This window comes from Spermophilus citellus (assembly GCF_964194105.1).
Source record: "Spermophilus citellus genome assembly, chromosome: 10".
NCBI classification, from domain to species: Eukaryota; Metazoa; Chordata; class Mammalia; order Rodentia; family Sciuridae; genus Spermophilus; species Spermophilus citellus.
The window spans coordinates 82,625,195-82,646,790 of record NC_138197.1 but is presented as its reverse complement, the minus strand read 5'-3'; the positions used below and the strand labels follow the sequence as shown (position 1 = coordinate 82,646,790).

Below are 21,596 nucleotides of genomic sequence, written 5' to 3'. Positions count from 1 at the left end.
GATTAATTACAAAATCAAAATATTTTCTGTGGATATGTACAAATTAAAGTATGATTAAAAGATGCTACTAATTTACTACATAAAAAATTTAAGAATAATTTATACTACAGAAAATAATTTATAGTCTGAATAGCTAACTAGATCATACAGACACAAAATGAAAAGGAATGTCCCTTGCTTGATGGGAAGTGTGTATTTGTCAAAATTTCTTATATTCAAGGTAAAACTATACATTTTCCTTAATCCTAAATCAATTATTTTTGAGTATTTTTTATACCAGTAGCTTAAGTTGCATAACATAAGATATAAGATTATCTCTGTATCTGAAGGTACAAATGTAATTACGTTTCAGTACCTATAGTTAAATGAATCTTTTAAGATTTTGAAATAACCGAAAGAAATACTGGACAGAATTATCACAGTTAATTGGTTAATAACTTGCCTAACAGACTCAAGAAATCTGAATAAAATATTTAATGATATGATGAAATATGGAATAATATAAAATTTAGAATAGTTGGTTAGTTTGGGGAAAAACATTGTTTGTAAAACACTCAACTTCATAATGTATGTTCTTTTAAGAAACTTAAAAAGCTATACCTATTCTACATAAATTTATCCCAATGTTTATATTTATATTCTATTTAGCAGCTAAATTTCGGTAATAGTCTTGTAATCAATGAAATTTTGATAGGGTATTAAATTAGTAGTAAATATTGCAGTGCATCTCAAAACAAAGCACATTAAGCAGAAATTTTAAAAAGGACATAATATAAATGAATGATCAGTACTGCTTTCTGTCTTTCTATATTTTTTTCTGTTCTTATTAAAATAGAAATGTGTAAGAAAAACACATTCATCATCACTATTTTGGATTAAGATTCCAAAATGACACATAAATGACAGTATAAATAGTGCTTAGATCAAAAAACAGAACACTATGTTCCCCTTATTCCTATCAAGGGAAAGAAAGAAGCCAAAGAAGTTAAGTTTCGTCTTTCTATAAAAATGAATACATTTCTCCTGACTGCAGAAATAGTTTTTGTTCATTGCAAAAATACTGAAAATACTGACATCTACCAAGAAATAATCACTGTTAACATTCTAATGTCTTTTCCAGACATTTTTTTCTATTACGACACACAGATATTTATGTACACAATATATAGTATATACAATAATACATGGAAATTTCCTCTTCATTAAGTTTTGTAATCTAGTTCTATATAGGGAAAGGACATAAGAGGTATAAGGAATAGCAATCCAAAGGCCTTGAGATGGGAATGTGCTTGGCATGTTTTAGAAGAGCAAGGCACTGAGGTATAATGAATGAGATAGAAATGAAACCTAAAGGTATTTCTGTACCTTACATAGAATTTTGTGGGCTATCAGAGAATTTTAATTTCATTCTGAGTAAGCAAGGAAGCCATGGAGGAGCTTTGGAGAAATAAGTGAAATGACAGGACTGACATTCTTCATGTTCACTTTTATAGATGGCAGGAGTTTCAAGGGTCGGAGACAAGGCTATGGAGTAATACAAAACAAAGTGGTAGAAATGGAAGAAGTGTTTAGATTTAAGTGATGAGACAGAGGATAGACTGTAAAGTATTTGAGGGTGAAAAATAAAGGAATCAGAATGATACCAATGTTCTTGACCTTAGCAACCTGAAGAAGTGGCCATTACTGAGTTGAGGAAGAATGAACAGGATTTTGGAGTGAGGGTGAAGAGTTTCACTTTATAAATGATAATTATCTTGAGGATCTTACGAATATACAAGTAAAGATCTGGAGTAGATGAAACTAGAATTAGGAAGAATTAGGGGCAAGACATACAAATTTAAAAGATATTGAAAATACTGATGAATCACCAAGAAAAAGAAAAGAGATCCAAGTACTTAGCATGGAGATACTGATATTTTGAGATCAGGAATATGAAGACAATCTTACAAAGGATTCTCACAAGATGCAGCTAGGAAGAAACTGTGCCCTGAAAACCACAAGAAAATAAAGTGTTTCTAGACAGAAAGTAGTTTACTGTGCTAAATTTTGTTGGCTGGCAGGTTAAGAAGATGGGAGACTCCTAAATTACCACTGAACTTAGAAATAGGGAGGTCATCAGAGACCATGATAGAAGGAATGTCTAGGGAGTGGTAACATTAATGTGACTGGCTAGAGAGAGAATGGGAGCAGATGAGCCAGAAAGCAAGATACAGAAACTGAGATGGACAAGTACAGTTACATATGACAGCCTAGACAATAACTGTGGGAACTGGTAGCTGAGGTTAAGTGCAAGTCAAGATCACTGCGGTTGAGAATTCCCAGAGATTGAGAGCATTTTTTTTCCATATATTAATTGGATTCTATTAGCCAGTTAATGAAAAGCTACAGAAAGAGGAAATAAACAAATAGGCAATAGAAATAAATTATGACAAACATTTCTAGTAGGAATATTTAATAAGAGTGCCAGCCAATTTTATTAATAAATTTTACAAAGTATTTTTCAAAAAGTTTAAGAACAAAAATTCTGCTTTTAGTGGTTAGCCTTTAAGAAATATAAAATCTAATTTTATTATCTTACTGGAGCATGTTCACTACCCTAAGATATCAATTTAGGGAGAAAAATATTCAAAGGCAAGTATTTTAAACCCTCATATGGCAGATTATTTAGTTTTTGACTATGGCTTCTATCATTCTACTATAAATCAATATAGACAGTATTAGCTGAAAACAGAACATTTATTAATTTAGTGATAATGAAAGCCAGAAAATTATGTTTTTAAAAAATAAAACTTGTGGCACTAGGTGATTAACCCAGAGGCACTCTATCACTAAGCTACATCCCCATCCCTTTTCATTTTTGAGAAAGGGTCTCACCAAGTTGCAGAGGCTGGGCTTGGACTTGTCTTCTGAGCAGCTGGGATTACAAGTGTGTACCAGAAATTATATTTCTTAATCCTGTTTATATAATTAATGTAACCATTTCATGTACATGACTTTTTTGATCATTTTCAACCAAGATTTTTAAAAAGGGAAAATTCCATTCATTTTTATTATCCAAATTTTCTGTTTCAAAACTCATGTTCTTTAGAAAAGTAAAAATCAGTCCAATTAAAATGAACATTATTTTACCATGCACAAACTGTTGTAAGGTACCAGTTAGGAAGAAGATTTTCAGATAAGAGCCCTGGTTAATGAAATTAAAAACTGGCTCTCCCAGGGCTGAGGTTGTGGCTCAGCAGTAGAGTGCTCGCCTAGCACATGTAGGGCACTAAGTTCCATCCTCAGCACCACATAAAAATAAAATAAAGGTATTGTGTCCAACTACAACTTAAAAAAAAAAATGGCTCTCCCATTTGCTATCAGGGTGAACTGAAGTAGATGAAAGCCTAAGCTTCATCATGTTTAACATGAGGCTTTATGGTTGTTAAGGTTCAAATAACAGCATTCCTGAAAAGTGCCTAAAACCATATTAAGTGTTCAATAGCTGTTATGTTGTATGATAACTATAACTATAGAAGCCTCTAAAATGCCTGGTTCAATTAACTTTAATTTTTGCAGAACTTTTTAAACTAAAACCTATAGTAAAAAATTGAGTTAGCAGACATACATATGCATTGATATTTTATACTCTGATACTTTTCATTCAATTCTATTTACTCTCAAAACTGTATAAAAAGACACCAAAGGAATGACTGCCAGTTGGAAAAACATTGATCTAACAGGATAAGAATTTGTATAGAAAATTTAAGTTCATATTCAATTTTAAGAAATATATTCAATGTATGAGGCATTTTGAAAAGTAGAATATTTCAGACTGCTGATTAAAATCTATACTAGTTCATAAAGTTTTTGGAGCAGAGATCCTTTACAAATTGAATTTCTCCCTGACAAATTCTTACTTGGTACTTAACATGAGAACTATAAAATGCTTGCTATGAATTCAGAAATTAAACCATTTACTAATTTTCATAAGTTAAAAGCATTAAATAAATCATCTAAAATAACGTTTCTTATGGTTTCATTTCTAATTTTCCTGTCAAACTATTTAGATACTTTAACAAAAAAAAGTATGTAAATATGAAACTATCTATAGTCTCACCAAGTTGCAGAGGCTGGGCTTGGATATATGTAAATATTATGTATGTAAATATGAAACTATGAAGAAAATATCAAACTTTAAAAATATCTAGAAAACTTTATCAACTAATTTTAGAGATAGCTCCTCATTTATATTCCAATTGGCTGCAGATTGCAGGGATTAGTTTCTGAATTAATTTTAATGAACAAATTTTATTAGAAAGACAGATTCTGATTGTGCACAGATCACCATAATTAACATAATTTTCACAATTTGAAAACATCTAGTTCTTAATATGTAGTACTGTTTTATTATCTTAAATATATTCTAAAAATCTGGAAACTCAAAATGTGAAATAACTTATCCATAATAAATTATAATGAGTTTACTGAAATTCAACCTTGAACTTATAAATAAATGTTCCAGCTAAATAAAGATGGGAGAATAAAGAATTCATAATATAATATTTTATTTGGTAAAAATATTAGAATTAATGTTTTGAAGAATGTTACTATTTCATAAAATATACAGATTAAAAGTACTTTCCTGCTATGAAACTGAAAGTGGTAAAAGCCAAATGACCTCACCAGCTAAGCAAGCACTGTTAACAGGGAGCTACATCCCAGCCCTTATTTACTTTAATGTTCTTAATGATAGGTTCGGATAAGGTAATCTTATTCAGTGTTATAATTAATAAATGTGCTAATCTCTCTTCCATGCTGAGTTCTACATGTCATGTATCCTTTTCCATTGTTTACATTTTCCAAAAAGATCAATATCATCACCACTAATCTTGTTTTATAAAATCATTATTTAAAATGAAACAATCATTTTTTGTTTTTATTTTGACTTATAATTTTTATTAAATTCACAATTTATTTTTAAAACTTTATTGAATGTATTCTTGATTTTAAAATAAAACATGGCTTTTTAAATAGAATGAAAATTTTTGTATATTTTAAATATATATATAAAGATATAAAGATATATAAAGATAAGGAAAGAAATAAAATCCACTGATATTTGTGATTATGATTCCCTAAGTTATTCATTCACAACAAAAATATCAATGTGTCATAATAATGTTAAGCCTGTTGCTTTAACTACTAAATTGTATTTAGAATACAAAATAAATTGAGAGAAAAATGGAAATAGGCCATTGCCATTTTCACTGCTACTTAACCAAATTTTTATTTAAAGTTCTACCTTAATTTACATTTTATAGAAGACATGACATATATTTTTAAGTACTAAATTAAAAAAATAACCATATGATTTTTTTAAAGCAAAGTGACAAATGTTAAGCAAAGTGACACAAATGTTAAGCTCATTAAACAAATGGAAAACAAGAGTAAGAAATAATAAATAATTCATCTCTAAGCTAAGATATATCGTGTCAAGGTTAGGAATCTGTGATGTTTATGAATAAGCCTTTAAAATGGTTATCATTCTAGTTGCATATAAAAAGAGAATTATAACTAAATATCTAATAGCAATGGTTTAAAAAGAGATAGGATCTTGGGGCTGGAATTGTAACTCAGCAGTAGAACGCTTGCCTTGTACACATGAGGCACTGCAGTAGATTCCCAGCACCACATATAAATAAGCAAAATAAAGAATCAACAACTTAAAAAAAAAAAAAAAGAGATAGGATCTTGCATTACCTATTGTGTCAGCTTTGCTAAATCTTCGAGTTACAACATTGTTCATGTTTCCATTTTCACAGAGCTTCAGTTCTGTGAGGTACACTTCCACTTTGCAGTGCTTCACAAACATACCCTGTTCAACCACCTAAAAGAATGGGAACAAATCAGTTTCACCTATATCAAAATATTTCATTCTTAAAGCAATATATTTCTCTAAAAAGGCTTTAGAAACAAGCTGCAGATATCTAATGGAAATAAATTAACTATTAAAACTTGTCAATATAAAACAAAAGATACTGTTATAGCTGAAAGTTAAAAAACACATTTTGGGAAATTTTAGCAAAATATGAATAATTATGATTTAAAACATTGGGAAAGGCAGCCTACTGGTTTATAAAGAAACTTTGGTACACTATAAACAGTGAATACATTTAGTTTTTATGATTAGAAAGTTTACCCAAAATGACTGCATGTATTTTTTTCTCTAGGTAATACGTGTTAGTATACAAATGCACCTCTGATTAAAGACACAAACATACATCTAGCTTTTAGTAGTAATCCCCAAACAGAAAACCTTTAAAAAGTTTTATACAATTTAAACAACTGCTATATTATCACTCTGTATGTTAAAATAAATATTTTAAAATGGTAACTCAAAATTACTGCTGCCAAAATACTCTGCCATTGCTCTGTAACTGATATGTTAGTTTCATTCTAAAATGACTTTCTTTGACCTTTACATGCATGCTTAGTAATTCTATGCAATTGATTTTTTTTAAAAAAAGAAGCTGTCACACATGCAAGCAATAAAGTATAAAGAGAGAAAATATTTATATATTAGGGTCACCTTTTAAATAAGTATAATTCCTTTTGATCTTCTAAAGGTTAACTGTAGGATTTCAGTCATGAATACTGTTTCTGAAAATAGTAATAGGCCTGATATGTGATACATTAGACAAATATGGTGAAAGGGAGGCTCCAAAATAACTTAGATGTACTCACAAGCTGACATCAATTCAATATGTGACTTACAAATTCATTTTTCACTTTCAGGGAATCTGTTTTCAGCTCAAAAAATTAAAAGAGCTTAGCTATTATTTATTGTATAATCTAATATGAATTTTTACACTGTCATATTAAATTCTGTTAATTATGTTACAAATTTCTAAAACAGATTATGGCCTACATCTCTCCCTCTGTTAATAAACTTAATTCATTTTATAAAATTAATAAATTATTATTTTATAAAATTAATAATTTTATAAGACTACTGGTAGCTATATTTAAGCAGAGAAAAACTAGGAATCATATTTGATTCTTATCAAACAGAAATTTTGGCTCTGGGACTCAATATCTGAGTAAAATCCTAAAATAGTATTACTTACTAAACATTTTTGGATTGCTAAAACTGAGGTAAACTGCAGGCCTCATTTATATTTAAAAAACAAAAACAAAAAAAAAAAGAGAGAAATAGGATAAATAAAAAATAAGAAAACCCCTCATTAGGAATTACACTGAGGAATATATTTTACAAATAAGCACAGGTTTTTATTTTTTGTTTTTAATTGAGAATCAATTTTCAGAATACTAATAGATATTTTTTCTGAAAAGAACCTAGTCATTGAATTGTCAGAAAGTCATTGGAAAATCTATAAAAGCAGCTGGGCATGGTAGCTCATACTTTTAATCCCAGCAACTTCAGAATTTGAAGCAGGAGGTCACCAAGTTCAAGGCCAGCCAGGGGAACTTAGTGAAACCTTATCTCAAAATAAAAATATAAAGGGCTGGGGATGTAGTGGTAGAGCACCCCTGAGTTCAATGCTCTGTCTAAAATTCTCACAGTATTCAAGGCCCTTTAGGTTTTCATTAATATTCATAAAGTCTTATAGCTTCTACCTACACTGCTCACCTCCAAAGTCATCACATTTCAATTTTTGCACCCTACACCTAGGTACCAAAATCAATATCAGTTATCTTTTGCTGCATAAAAAACTGCCTTGAGACTTAGCAGATTAATCCAGCAACATTTGCTCATGTCACTTCTAAGGGTCAAGAATCTGGGAGCAGTTTAGCTGGGTTGATCTGGTTTGGGATCTCTCAGGAGGTTGCTGTAAAAACTGTGGGCGGGGGCTTTAATCATCTGAAAACTCAACTAGGCCCAGACAATCCACTTCCAAGCTTACAACTTAGGCCTCCTTCCTCTTTATTAGCACAGATCTCAGTAACTCACCATAGGTTTTCTGAGTGACCTTGCCATAAGCAGTTGAATTCCCCCAAGTGAGATATGAGAACTAAAGTGCATGCACACTCAAGATGTAAGCTGCAGTGTCTTTTATAACCGAATCTTGAAGTAATATACCATTGGTTCTCTATATACCAATGGTCACAATATTATAGTCATTAATAATTATAAAATGAATCATACAACACGGAAGGGGACCCAAAGATGTAGATATGAGGAGTTGAAGAATATAGGGGGTCATTTTAGAAACTTCTATAAGTTACATAGTTTTATATATATTTTCAACTTCATAATAAATTATTAATGTTTTAAACAATCCATACTAACATTTATTCACAATATTTACTACATGTCTGCTGATAAAAAAATTCTATCAGTTTATATTTGTCTGAAAATGGCTCCTTTCCCTTTCATTTCTGGAGTTGCTACTGTTAGGAATTATATTTCTACATTTTCAACATTTTTTATTAGGTACGATTTTGTTAATATATTCTCAGGTTGGATTCACAGCATTTCTTGTGTGTTAAACTAATTCACTGTATTCCATGTATTCTTTACTTTTGTCTAAATTTTCCATTCTTTTGCCTAATTTCTAGATTGTATATGGTCCACTGACATTATCATTTAGTCTACAAATTCTCATTTACTTAGCATAATATCCAAATACTAAGTTCAATATTTTTTCATATTTTCAGTTTTAGAATTACATCTGGTTGTTAATCTTACCCTACTTTTCAATTATTGCCTGTTTTTTGAGCATAACACATGTAGTTTAAAGTTTCTAATAACTCCATTAATTGGATTTCTTATGGGTCTGTTTCTATTGCTTATTGTTTTTCTTGGATTTTGGTCCTAGTGTATTTCTTGTTTATATGTTTTCATAGTAGCTTGTTATTAAAATTAAGTGTCCAAATTTCTAAGTGAAACATTTCAGAGATTATTTGAGGCCTGAGAAGATGTGTAACTTTGTTTCTGCATAATAACTAAGGCTATTACAAACTCTAGATTCTTTAAGTAATCATTCTATAATTCCAAGTTGAACTTTCTACTCTACAAGGGCTGTCTGTTTACTTCAAGTGAAGTTCACCTGCATCAGTCACATGGGTATAATAAAAATGTCAATTCCTACATTTAGTGATTCAATTTTGGGGGAAGATTCATCTTTAATAAGGGCTCAAGCAGTTTTGTGCAAATTAAAGTTTGAAAACTATTTTTCAGGTCCAGGGAATTCCAGTCACCTTATTAAAAATAAAAGTAGGGTCTTCTAATAGACTTCTAAAATTTCTTTCCTTTTACTTATGTATTTTTAAAATTTATTATTTTATTTTTTCTCACTTTAATTTGCTTATCAAACAAATTTTAAGAAATATCAGTAAGGCCTCTTTTAAAGAGTAATGGCCAAAGATGTCAATTTTATCACTCCAAAAAATTAACAATAAAAGAGAGTAATGAAAATAAGAATAAAAAAGAGTAATGGCAATGAAACTGTTAGGTGACCTGGTACCACAGTAAAAATTTGTAGGGTATAATATGATACATGTATAAGGAAAAAAATAATATAGTTTAATACATTTGAAGATATTTTGATCACAGATTTTCCTTTAACCTGGGAAATAAGTTCTTTTAGAATGGTTACACAGCTAAATAGGCAATCTTTCAATTGGTCAAAACACTCAATTCTCCAGGAATGATAAAGCACCTAGACTAATCTCTATCTATATAAATTATCAATATAAATGTAAGGTTAGCTAATTTATCTTGAGTATCTGGTATTCTAATATAGGAATAACCTCAATTTCATGACTCTCATTAGTTGCAAAAAAAGGAAAATTGGAAATTTTTAATATTTCTGGACTACAATTATGAAACTTTAAAATAAAGATATGAAGCTGGGTGTGGTGGTACATGCCTGTAATCCCAGAGGCTTGGGAGGCTGAGGCAGGAAGATCCCAAGTTCAAAGCCAGACTAAGTGATTTAGCAAAGACCTAAGCACTGAGGATGTGCCTCATTAGGTAACACTTCTGGTTCAATCACCAGTACCCCCCCCCAAAAAAAATATATTTTTTATTTATATATATATATATATATATATAAATAATTTTTAAAAAGATACAAAAAAATCTACATTTTTAAATTGGAAGATTTTTATTTGCAAAAAAAAAAAGTAGTGCAGTACAGAAAATGGAGTTAGGCTGCCTGAGTTTGTATACTGGTGTACTTTCTACCCTGGCCCCTTCTAACTTTTGGTCTTCATTCCCTTACCAATAAAGTAGGAATATTACTTACAGAGTTTTCCATAAGGATTATTTATTTAAAAAGTAATGTCCTTAGAACAGTGAATATATATATACTTTCTATGTGTTAGCTGTTGTATCATTTTTATAATACAATGTAGACTAACATTTTGCTAGACCTTTTTGCCAGAGTAAGTGATGAGGCTTCATAGTTCATTATATTAACAATAAGATGTGTGGGCTGCGGTTGTGGCTCAGTAGTACAGTGCTCATCTAGCATGTGTGAGGCCCTGTGTTCAATCCTCAGCACCACATAAAAAAATTAACAAAATAAAGGCATTGTGTCCAACTACAACTAAAAAATACATATTAAAAAAACAATAAAATGTGAATTATTTAAGAAAACTAATAATTAAGTTATTCTCAGATGTACCTTTCGTGCTATTGGCTCCTGACCTTCCATCAATGTGTACCAGCTGACAAGTTTATTCCAGCCCTCAGTTGGCAACAGTATGTAATCCAATTCATCAATAAGATGTTCCTTAAGTGACTGGGCATCACCATCTGTGAAATGAAAAATAAACTCAATACATAAACAAAGCAATAGTTTTTTACCCTAGTATTCTGATTATACATATCAAACATTATTTAGACTCATGAAGACTACTTTGAAGTATATAAAAGAGAGAACTCCAAAAAAAAGCACTGGAGCAGTTCAAATTCCACTGTTGCTTGAAAAGTTTTCAATGTGTATGATTAGTCAGTTTTCTAAAAATGTAATTTTTCATCCATTAGGCTTTAAAATATACTCACATAATTATTAGCCAAGACACCTGAAAGAAGAATGTAATATTTTGAGCATCAAAGAATCTCCACGTGGTTCATTTTATCATTAACGAATGAAGGAAATTCAGAAACAATAACCTTTTACAATGATTCCAAGACAAATGGGCTATGAACTATAATAGAAATCACAAAGAGGTATCTTGTGAACCGTCTCATTATCCCAGAAGGCTCAGGTTCTTCCCAAGATCTAAAATGGTGAGTTATTCTGACATGCTTCCAATGTTGTGATCTACTTTCAATTTTTTAGTTAAAACAAAAAATTAAATGCAGGGCAGCCAAATCTAGAAGCAATTTCCTAAACTGTAGCTACCTCACAGTCCTAATCTGGGACTCATTTATTAATTGGTCATTTGAATTTCTAAAGTACAGAAATAACTCACTGGGTTTTAGCTAACTTAAAGGAGATTTTCTTATTCTGAATTAGTCTTAATTAATAGATATGGGGGGCAATACTGTTCTTGGCAGCATTTCAATAATAAAAGTGTATTAGACCTAATAAGGTCTAATGATTGAATCAACAAGCAAGAAAAATGAAGATATAAACAGAATGTCACTTACTCAGAATTAATCTGTAGTCACAACATTTCTAAACTTTGAGAAAACTCTGAATCTTATGAATTTCAAGAGCAGATATAAACCAAGTATTAATTTTTTAGCTCAGTTTTTATTTAATCATTTATTTGGTTGATGAAAAGATTTTATTTTGTTGATGAGAAGATTTTATAATACATTTCCAAAAACTCTCTGAAGGTAAAAGAAATATAGTCTCACTAGACATCATGTACTATGAGACATACTACCACTCAAAAAGGAAATATCTGTCAATTTCAAAACAGCCCTATAAGAGAGATATCTCTAATATTAAAGATTAGAATATATACTCAGGGATATTGAGTAATTTGCCCAAAGTAATTATAGGAAACTACATATACTGTAAAATGTTTTTTTATACAGATACTATAAAATGCTTTCTTACAGAAAATCAAGTTATCTCAGTTAATTTTCAAAGTAACAGTATGAAGAAGGTATCTCCATTTTAATTAGAAAATAAATTCAGGGATGTAGATTTAGGGATGATAAAAATCACACACAGAGAAAACTGCAGAGACTCAATTAAAATATAAATTTGTTTACTGAATACCAATTTACACAGCATTATAATACACTGCCTTGAAAAAAACTTAGAAAGTTTTAAAATTATGTGCCAGAATCTAATAAGTAATTCATATCTAATAAAATAAAATAATCAACTCATGTTCAGGAGAGAACACATTTAAACTAAATACAGAACTGATATTTGCTGTGTCTCTGTATACTGATATATAACTGCAATACAATATACTATACATTTAAAAAATAGTTTGGTAAGTTTTGACGTTATCAAAATAAGTGTGAAATCATCACCACTAGCAAAATTATGAAAATCTCTCTTAACCCCAAGTTTGTGGCTCTTTATCATTTCTTCTTCCTGCCCATCTGTCCTAAGAAAACTGATCTGTTTTACAACTCAGACTAACTTGCGTTTTCTAGAATCATACATAAAAACAATATGACCTGTTTTTGCTTTTTGTCAAGTTGTTATTATTTTTAGATCATCCATATTATTACCTATCAACAGTTCATTCTTTCCTAAGTGCTAAGTAGGATTTCATTATATGGATATACTATCATTTGTTTATCCAAGTGTTGATAGGCATTTGAAACTGTTCACAATTTTTTAAATTACAAATAACACTGTGTGAACATTCATGTACAATTTTTCATACAGATAAATGCTTTTATTTCACTTGGGTAAATGCCTGAATAGAATGAATGCATACTATGGTAAATGTATGTTTAACTTGGAATTTCACTTGCTTTTTATTGTTGTCAACATTTTGTAAGGGTTAGTCTTTTAAATTCTGGTCATATTAATACATGTGTAGTAGTACCATATTGTGCATTTGTTTTGTGGTGCTGAGGATCAAACCCAAGGACTCAAGCATGCTAGGCAGGCACTCTACTACTGAGCTATATCTCCAGGCTCCCTTGTTGTGGTTTTAATTTTCATTCCTTTAATAATAATGAGGCTGAGCATCTTTGTATGTGCTTTTTTAAAACTTTAACCCTTGTTTGGTAAAGCATTTGTTTGAATCATTTGCCTACCTTTCCCACTGTGCTGTACGTTTTCTTCAAAGTGAGTTTTATTCCATTGTGGTAAGAGAACATAAATTTTGTATGATTTGAATGCTTTTAACTTTACTGAGACAGGTTTTATGGCCCAGAATACAGTCTATCTTCGTAAATATTCTGCATATATACCTGAAAAAAACTTTTATTCTGCTATTTTTCAGTGGCATGTTCTATAATGTCAACCGAGTCAAGCTGAAACAAGCAAGTTACTGACTCCTTTTGCTTTGTTCTTAACTTCTGAAATCCAAACTATGCTAGGTCAGTCAGCATTACTCAATTTTTCTTTGGGATTTAAGATCTGTATATTTATTTTCCTTCCCAGATTCTCTTTTCTTCCTCCTTCAGAAATTGCTATAATGCATATATTAGTTTGCTTGATGGTGTCCCATAAATTCCTCAGGTTTTCTTTACTTTTTCATTCTTTTTGTTTCTCTGGTGGAATAATTTTAAATGATAAGTCTTCAAGTTTGTCAATTTTTCTACTGGATTAAGTCTGTCTTTGAAGATCTCTATCGAATATTTCAGTTATTTTATCATTCAGCTTTAAAATTAGTTTGGTTCTTCTTTATAATTTCTATCTCTTGGTTGATATTTTCATTTTCCTAACTCTGTTGTTTGTTCTCTGCAACTCACTGCACTTCTTCTAGACAACTGCTTTAGATTCTGCCATGCAGATCTCCAATTCTGGAAATTTACTTTGCTTCTTTGTCATTTTTCCATGATGCCTTTTCTTTTTTTAAATGTGTTGTGTGTGGTGTGGCAGGGGTATCAAGGATTGAATTTAGGGTTGTTTAACTACTGAGTCACATCCCCAGCTTTGTTTTGTTTTTTATTTTGAGACAGGTATCATTAAGTCCTGAGGGTCTTGGTAAACTGAACTCGTAATCTTCCTGCCTCAGCCTCCAGAGTCACTGGGATTACAAGTATGTACCACTGTACAAGCTTCCCTGATTCTTTATATTCCTTGTAGTTTTGCATTTGGTGTTTGTGTAACTAAAAAAAAAAAAAAAAAAAAAAAAAAAAAAGCCAACCACCCCTTCTTAGTCTTTATGGATTAGCTTTGACAGGAAAATACCGTCAGGGATCAGTGAGAACTTTTTCTCTGGATATGTCTTTTCTGTACCAGAATATGTAAATTCCTAATTGTAACTATTCATTGATTTCTTTTTATTCTATGAACCCATAATCTCTTCCTCCCTCTGATAACTGACTACCATACCACAGGTCAAAATAATATAAAGGCATACTCCATTCCTTTTCCCTAGGGGGTAATCCCCAGGGAATGTTCTGCATATTCTCCCAACATTGTAGAGCTATCACACCTGAAGCAAGTTACTGACTCATTTTGCTTTGTTCTTAACTTCTGGAATCCAAACTATGCTAGGTCAGTCAGGCATAGTGAAACAAGCAGAAACTAGCCCTGTAGCTACTGAACTAAGTGGCAGGATGCTCCACTCTTTTCCTTTCCTGGGAGAAGACTCAGGTTCTAAGCCTTCTCTCAACCTCACAGAGACTTCTGACTGTAGCAACCACCCACACCTTTTCTTTTGTTAACTGCCATCAGGTATCAGAACTATTCTCCTGGGCAGCACACTGAAAAGTGGGATGTTAAACCTGAACTTTCCTTTTTCTTTCCCCCAAAGGAAGATGTCCTGCACCAACACAGTCTCTCTCTTGTTCTAACAGGCCAGCTTGGAGGAAGAGTCCATGTAAATAAAATAAAATTATTCTTCTTTCCTGTTTCAATGTTTGTTTTCAGTTTTATGCTCATCTGGAGTATTGTAACTTTACTGGATCTGGTTTTCCCATAAAGGTGTTCTGGTCCATATGCCACTATTAAATCAGTGTTTCTGTCGGGGAACAAGGGATGGAACCTTTCTATTCTACTATATTATTGATATCACTCCTCATCATATTATTTAAATTATGCCCTTAGGAAGGTAGATATTAGGGATAAATAAGTCTCTTGATGAATTGTCCCATCCCATTCAGCATTATGAAGTGAGCATTGTTCTGAAACTTACTATTTGGTATTAATATGGCCATTTCAGTTTTCTTTTGATAGTGTTAGCATAAGCATTAATTTTTTACTGCTTCATAATAAATTACCACAGTGGTTTAAAACAACACTCACAGTTCTGTGGGTCAGCAGTTCAGGTGGGCTCAAGTTTAGGTGGGCTCTGTCCTTAAGGTTTCATGAAGCTGAAGTCAAGATTGTCACCTGTGTTTAGGCTCTTATCTAAAGGCGCTGGGAAAAATTCTGTCTTCAAACCCATTCAGGTTGTTGACAGAATTCATTTACTCATGGTTGCATGTTTGAGATCACCATTTCTTTGCTGGCTGTCTTGTTCCTACAGACCAGCAATGATGCACTCTTTTTTTTTTTTGCTTTGAATTTAACTACTTCTGACACAACCAGAAAAAAATTCTCTGCTTTTAAGAGCATATGTGATTAGATAAAGCTCACTTGGGATAATCTCCCCTCTGCCTTATGATCAATCATGGGAGTGATATCCTATTTACAAGTTCCATCTATTCAAAGGGCAGAGGATTATACCAGACAGTTGTTGGAGGTCAGTCTTATCAGCATGGCACATTTTTTTTTTCTGACTTTTTTCTTTTAGGTCTTAACTTTTTAATCTAATCTTATGGTCCCTACCTTTAATTAGATTGTTTACAATCAGTGTGATCATTCACAGAACTGTGTTTAAATCTATGACCTTTATTTGTTTTGCACTTGTCTCATCTGTTTTTTGTCCACTTTTTGGAGTGAGGCATTTTTTTGGTTGTTTTGTTTTTTAAGATATTTCTTCTCACTGTGGGTCATATTTTCCTGCTTCTTTGCACACTGGGAAATATTTGGTTGAATCCAAGATATTATAAATATTATATTATATGCTGGATATTTTTGTATTACCATAAATATTCTTTTATCCAAAAATTTGCTTAAGTTACTTGGAAACAGTTTGATGCTTTCAGTTTAGCAGTGCAAGAAAATTAATTTCACCCAACTGTAAGGATAAAACTGTTCTCAGTAGTTTACACTGTGAATTATTACGTTTTTCACGGCTGCTGGGCATACCATTGATTTTGGTCCTAAGTCCTGACTGAGTGTTCCCTCAGATTCTTTTGGATGGTTCTTTTCCTGGCCTTAACAGCTTCCTCATACACATATGCAGATCAATAGTCAGTTAAAAGACAGAAGATAGATCCTCTGCAGATCTCTAGGTCTCTCTCTTAGAGATGGTCATTCTTCCCTGGTCTTCCTGAACTCAAATTTTGTCTCTTTAACTAAGGGATACTTCGAGAGTCTTATTGGGTTTCTCCTTTCTGTGCTGCCTCCTGGAAATTTTCAATATAGAAAGCTGAAAGTAATTAACTCACCTGATATTTACATCTCTCAGGGATCACTGTTTTTAGGTACTTGATAACCAGTGTTCTGAGAATCACTATCTCATTTATTTTTTGTCAGAAGGGTAAGTTTGAAGTTTCTTCATTTTGGCCAGAAATAGAAGTTCTGGTACTTACGTTTCACTCCCTTTAAATGTAATGAGATACAGAGGGGCTGGCAAGTGGTGAGGGTGTAGAAGGATAATGCAAAAATCAAAGAAGGTAAACATATACTGGTTCTCTCAACTTAAAAAAAAAAAAAGTTTCCTATACTATAGGAAAAATACATGTGATATATATCATTTTCCTGAAACATTAAATAACACTGTGCTTTATAATTTACATTCTTCACTTCAAGGTTTGAACAATAAACCTTAATGAAAAACAAAATTTGTCATAATACATAACAGTAACTAATTATCATAGAATAATCTGAGCTCATTAGGTCAACTCTGTAATACAAAAAGAGAGTTCTAATTTGTTCATTTATTTACATTCCCATATTATAGTCATTGACATTTCCATATTGCAATTTAACACATTTACAACTTAATGAAGAAAATAATGACCTTTGAGAAGTCCAGAGTTATCAATGGGTCCAGGATATACATTTTGATCTCCCATCTGGTATTTGTCCCAACTGTCAAAGCCAACATATTTTTTCCACTGTTTGAACCAGCGACTATCGACTAGGTACCTAGAAAAGAAAAGAAATTGGTTTAGGAAAATACCTGGAAACACAAGAACAGCAGAAGAGCTATCTATTTTTGATATTTCATTTTGTATTAAAGAACAAGCCTATCTCAAAGGATTACTGAGAATTACTGTAATACCACTCAGCATTTGGAAGAAAAATACTTCATTTATATCTGTATAAGTATTATTTCTATTATTCTATGCTATTTGAGGATAGGTATTGACATGAAAATGTCATTTTACAAAGATGCAAGTAATAGGTATTCATGAAAATACTTATTAAACAAAAGTTCAAATAATTATAAGAATCAATCAACATAGTTTTAAAATTCAATGTGGTAAAAAAGAAATATTAAAAAATGGCTCTTTTCCAGAAACTTATACAGTATTTCATATACTTTAATGTGTTTTGCTTTTTTTGAGGGAAGGAAAACCTTGTTATTAAGAGCTTGCAAAGTTGATCAGAATAATTATAATTAAACTTAAAAAATATTAAAAATAAGGTTTTTTTTTTTACTAACAAAAAATATTAGTAACAATATTATCCCTGACTGTTCTTATACAGCAGTAAAATCTGCTGGGGCATTTTCCTCATATTTAACTGGGTTCAGCTGCAAAGAAAAGCAAAAGTGAAGGTTTCTGAAATGTTTATAGCTCATGTGTGTAATAATACAGATTTTTTCAGGAGATCATCATCCTAATGCTTCTGGGCTTATCACATACAACACTATAGGAATAAAACTCCACAATTATGTCTGAAAATAACTAAAGCAAAGGCACCCAAGTAGCAAAACCCCATAATTCTTCAAGAATATTCATAAGCATTTTAACTTCCTGAAAGTGAATATGCAGAATTATCTATGTACCAGTATTCCAAATCCACTGTCAGAGTTATGCAACTGGAAGAATTGTGGAACTTAAGATTTGTTGAAAAAGGAAATGAGGCACTAAGTCTTGAGAAAACACTGTTTTCTAAAATCATGTTTGGAAAAAAAAATTTTAATGAAATAAATCATACTTGGTTGAAAATTACTCCCTATCTGTGGTATGCTACTTGCCTAGCATGTGCAAGGTCTGGGTTCAATACCTACTACTGAAAAAAAGTATACACTGTGTAACGTTAAAATCAGGGTAAACATCTTTTCAAACATTTATCATTTCTTCAAAACAAGAAAAAATAAATCAACTCACTAAAACATTTTTAGACTTCGTCCTTCCCTGAAATTTAAATACATGTTTTCCCCATGAATTTTATAATCAGTTGATTAGTTTCAACTGAAACTGCATTAAACTGACAGATTAATTTGGGAGAATTGGCTTCTTTACAATGATAAGCCTTCTGATCCATAGGCACAGAATCTCTCCCCATTATTTAGGTACGATTTAACATCTTTCAATAAATGTTATTATTTTTTCCCCATAAAGATCTTAAGTTGTTGAATTTATTCTTAGGAACCTCAGTATTTCTGCTACGTGAATTTTACTTTTTTAATCGTTACATTTTACAACTTTGTAGTTGATGCATAAAAATACTACATATTTGTGGCATGACATGTGACACTCTGACACAAGTATACACTGTGTAATGTTAAAATCAGGGTAAACATCTTTTCAAACATTTATCATTTCTTCATAGTGAAAACATTCAAGATCTTTTCTTGTAGCTTTTTAAAAAAATTTTTTAGTTGCAGATGAACACAATTTATTTCCATGTGGTTCTGAGGATCAAACCCAGTGCCTCACACATGCTAGGCAAGCACTCTACCACTGAGCCACAACCCCAGCCCTTCTTCTAGCTTTTGACATACACAGTATATTATCTATAGTCACCCTAGGGCAACAGCACACTAAAACTTCTTACTTCCTAACTATAATTTACTACATGCTGAACAATCTCTCCCCAACTCTTCCTTTCCCAGCCACCTTGACTACCATTCTACTTTCAACTTTTATGAAATTAAAACTTGTTTTAGATTTCACATGAATGAAATCATGTGGTATTTACCTTTCTATACCCAGCTTATTTTACTTAACAAAATTATCTGTGGTTCCACCCATGTTGTTGCAAATGACAGGATTTTATCCTTTTTCTAATAGCTCAAAAGTACTCCACCACTGTGAATATGTACCACATTTTCTTTACCCATTCATCAGTTGATGGGCACAGTGTTGTTCCAACAAATGATTAATTTTTTTAAAGTTATTAATCTTTAAAATAGTAAATAAAAATAAAACAGACACCAGCATCCCTATTAATAGCTCTATTTGATTGTACATTTCCTTGAATTTTTCTATAAAAAGTCATTTTGTTATAACAATGTGTATTCCCTTTTTCTTTCTAATTCTACTTCTGCTTTCCTTGTCTAATCACTGACTAGAACTTCAAAAATAATATAGAGGAAGACAAGACATTTTTGTAATAACGTTAATAGTAATATCTAAAGTTTCACATTAGGTAAGATAATTTTTGCTGTAGGTTTATAAAAAACATTTTTAGTTGTAGATGGACACAATATCTTTATTTCATTTATTTAGCTTTTTTATGTGGTGCTGGGGATCAAACCCAGTGCTTCATGCATGCTAAGCAAGTGCTCTACACTGAGCCACAACCCCAGCCCTACTGATTTATTTTTATGTGGTGCTGAGGATCAAACCCAGTGCCTTACATGTGCTAGGCAAGCGCTCCATCACTGAGCTACAACCCTAGCCTGTTTTTTTGTTTTCTTAAATAAGTTTGAGAAGTTCCTCTCTACTTAACATTTGTGTAGACTACCATGATTAATTGTTGAGTGTGTGAAATTTTTCTGCATTTAATGTTTTTCCCCTTACTGAACAAAATTAGGGTAGCTTTTCCTTTTCCTTTTTTTTTTTTTTTTTTTGTAACTTAACTACTGAGTCACTAAGTTGCTTGGGGCCTTGCTAAACTGTGAGACTGGCCTTAAACTTGCGATCCTTCTCACTTGGTCTCCCAAATGCTGGGATAAAGGTTTGTAGCACCATACCCAGAACTAGCTTATAAAAGTAGTTTGAAAGGACAGATTAATCTGTTCCGTTATGATTTGGTGTACTTGTATGAAAAGCTGTTGGAGGGTAGTTAATTTTCTTAAATACTGACTTTTGCATTTAAAATGGAAACACAGATTTCCCAGTTCATTTTCTTAAATAGCTAATGTCACATGCTTGAAAAATAGAAATAGACTTGAGATAATGTTACTACTATAATTACAAATGTCATTTCCAAACCTTATGTTGCAAACTATTTGTGGAATAGTATCAAAATTCAATGTATATTTACTTAAGAGATATTTCTTAAAGATGGGATCTTATCTCCAAAGTATTTAATGAATCCTTTACAGTTATACTGGAGGTTTGGAATTGGCAGTATTTATCTGCTGTCACAACATCAGTAGATCAGCTCTCTTTCCTAGATTCTTGAAGTGACTTTCTCTATAATGATATGAAGTGTAAAGTATTACTTTCTCATTTAATGATATTGAGTTGCATTCAGTACTACCTTCACTTGAAAATGGGCATTATATTCTATTACATTCTGTGGAAATGAAACATGAGAGAAACAGAAATAATAGAGGCATCTATTTAAAAAAACAAAACAAAAACAAAACCATGGAAATCTTATCAGGTATACACAAGTAAGATAAGATTAGATGAAGTAGACAAGTAAATTTAAAAAATTATATTTCAAGATCTCTGTAAATTTGTTGTCCCATAAAAACTCTACCCCTCAATCTATGAAATCTGCTAAAATCTCAATAGTCTCAACAAAACAGAATCACAAAGATTATAAATAAATGAACAAAGCTGAATTTATACCTTCTCAATAGCACTCAGTATGCCTTTGGGGTCTGGACAAACCAAATTTTTGCTTCTGTGTTTCATTTTGAATAGTTATAAAATTCTTAACATTGCTTCAAAGGTTTTGGGTGATCTGCCCCTACCTACTCCTTCAGTTGCAGCTGGAACCACTTTTCTTTGTGCTAAGTTCCTGCTATAAGAAAGAGCCTTCTTTCAGTTCTTCAACACACTGTTTTCTGGCTCATGGCTCCTTTTGCCTAAAATACTCTCCCTTTTCCCCAAACACAAAACACAAATAGCATGAAAGTTTGGGTCCTCCTGCTAAAATCTGTATGTTAAAGTCTTAACTCCCAAGATATTAGGAGATGATAAGGTAATAAGAGCAGAGCTCTCTCTCTCTTTTAATATTTATTTTTTAGTTGTAGTTGGTTACAATACCTTCATTTTATTTATTTTTATGTCGTGCTGAGGATCAAAT

At 31.5% G+C, this 21,596-nt stretch overlaps 1 protein-coding gene across 5 annotated transcripts in view; it reads right to left on the bottom strand.

The window, feature by feature from the left end:
- Window positions 1-21,596, bottom strand: part of USP15 (ubiquitin specific peptidase 15) — a 115,910-nt gene that overhangs the window by 72,394 nt on the left and 21,920 nt on the right. For 3 of the 5 annotated variants that reach the window (XM_081309955.1, XM_081309956.1, XM_081309960.1), the window contains exons 2-4: window positions 17,179-17,306; window positions 10,635-10,765; window positions 5,743-5,869 (exon numbers count right to left, since the gene is read on the bottom strand). In XM_081309955.1, coding sequence (XP_081166081.1) covers window positions 5,743-5,869; window positions 10,635-10,765; window positions 17,179-17,306 — 386 coding nt within the window. Of the gene's footprint in view, window positions 1-5,742; window positions 5,870-6,263; window positions 6,462-6,571; window positions 6,679-10,634; window positions 10,766-17,178; window positions 17,307-21,596 lie in introns of those variants that run through there. The other 2 variants (XM_081309957.1, XM_081309958.1) reach the window with 2 other exon arrangements.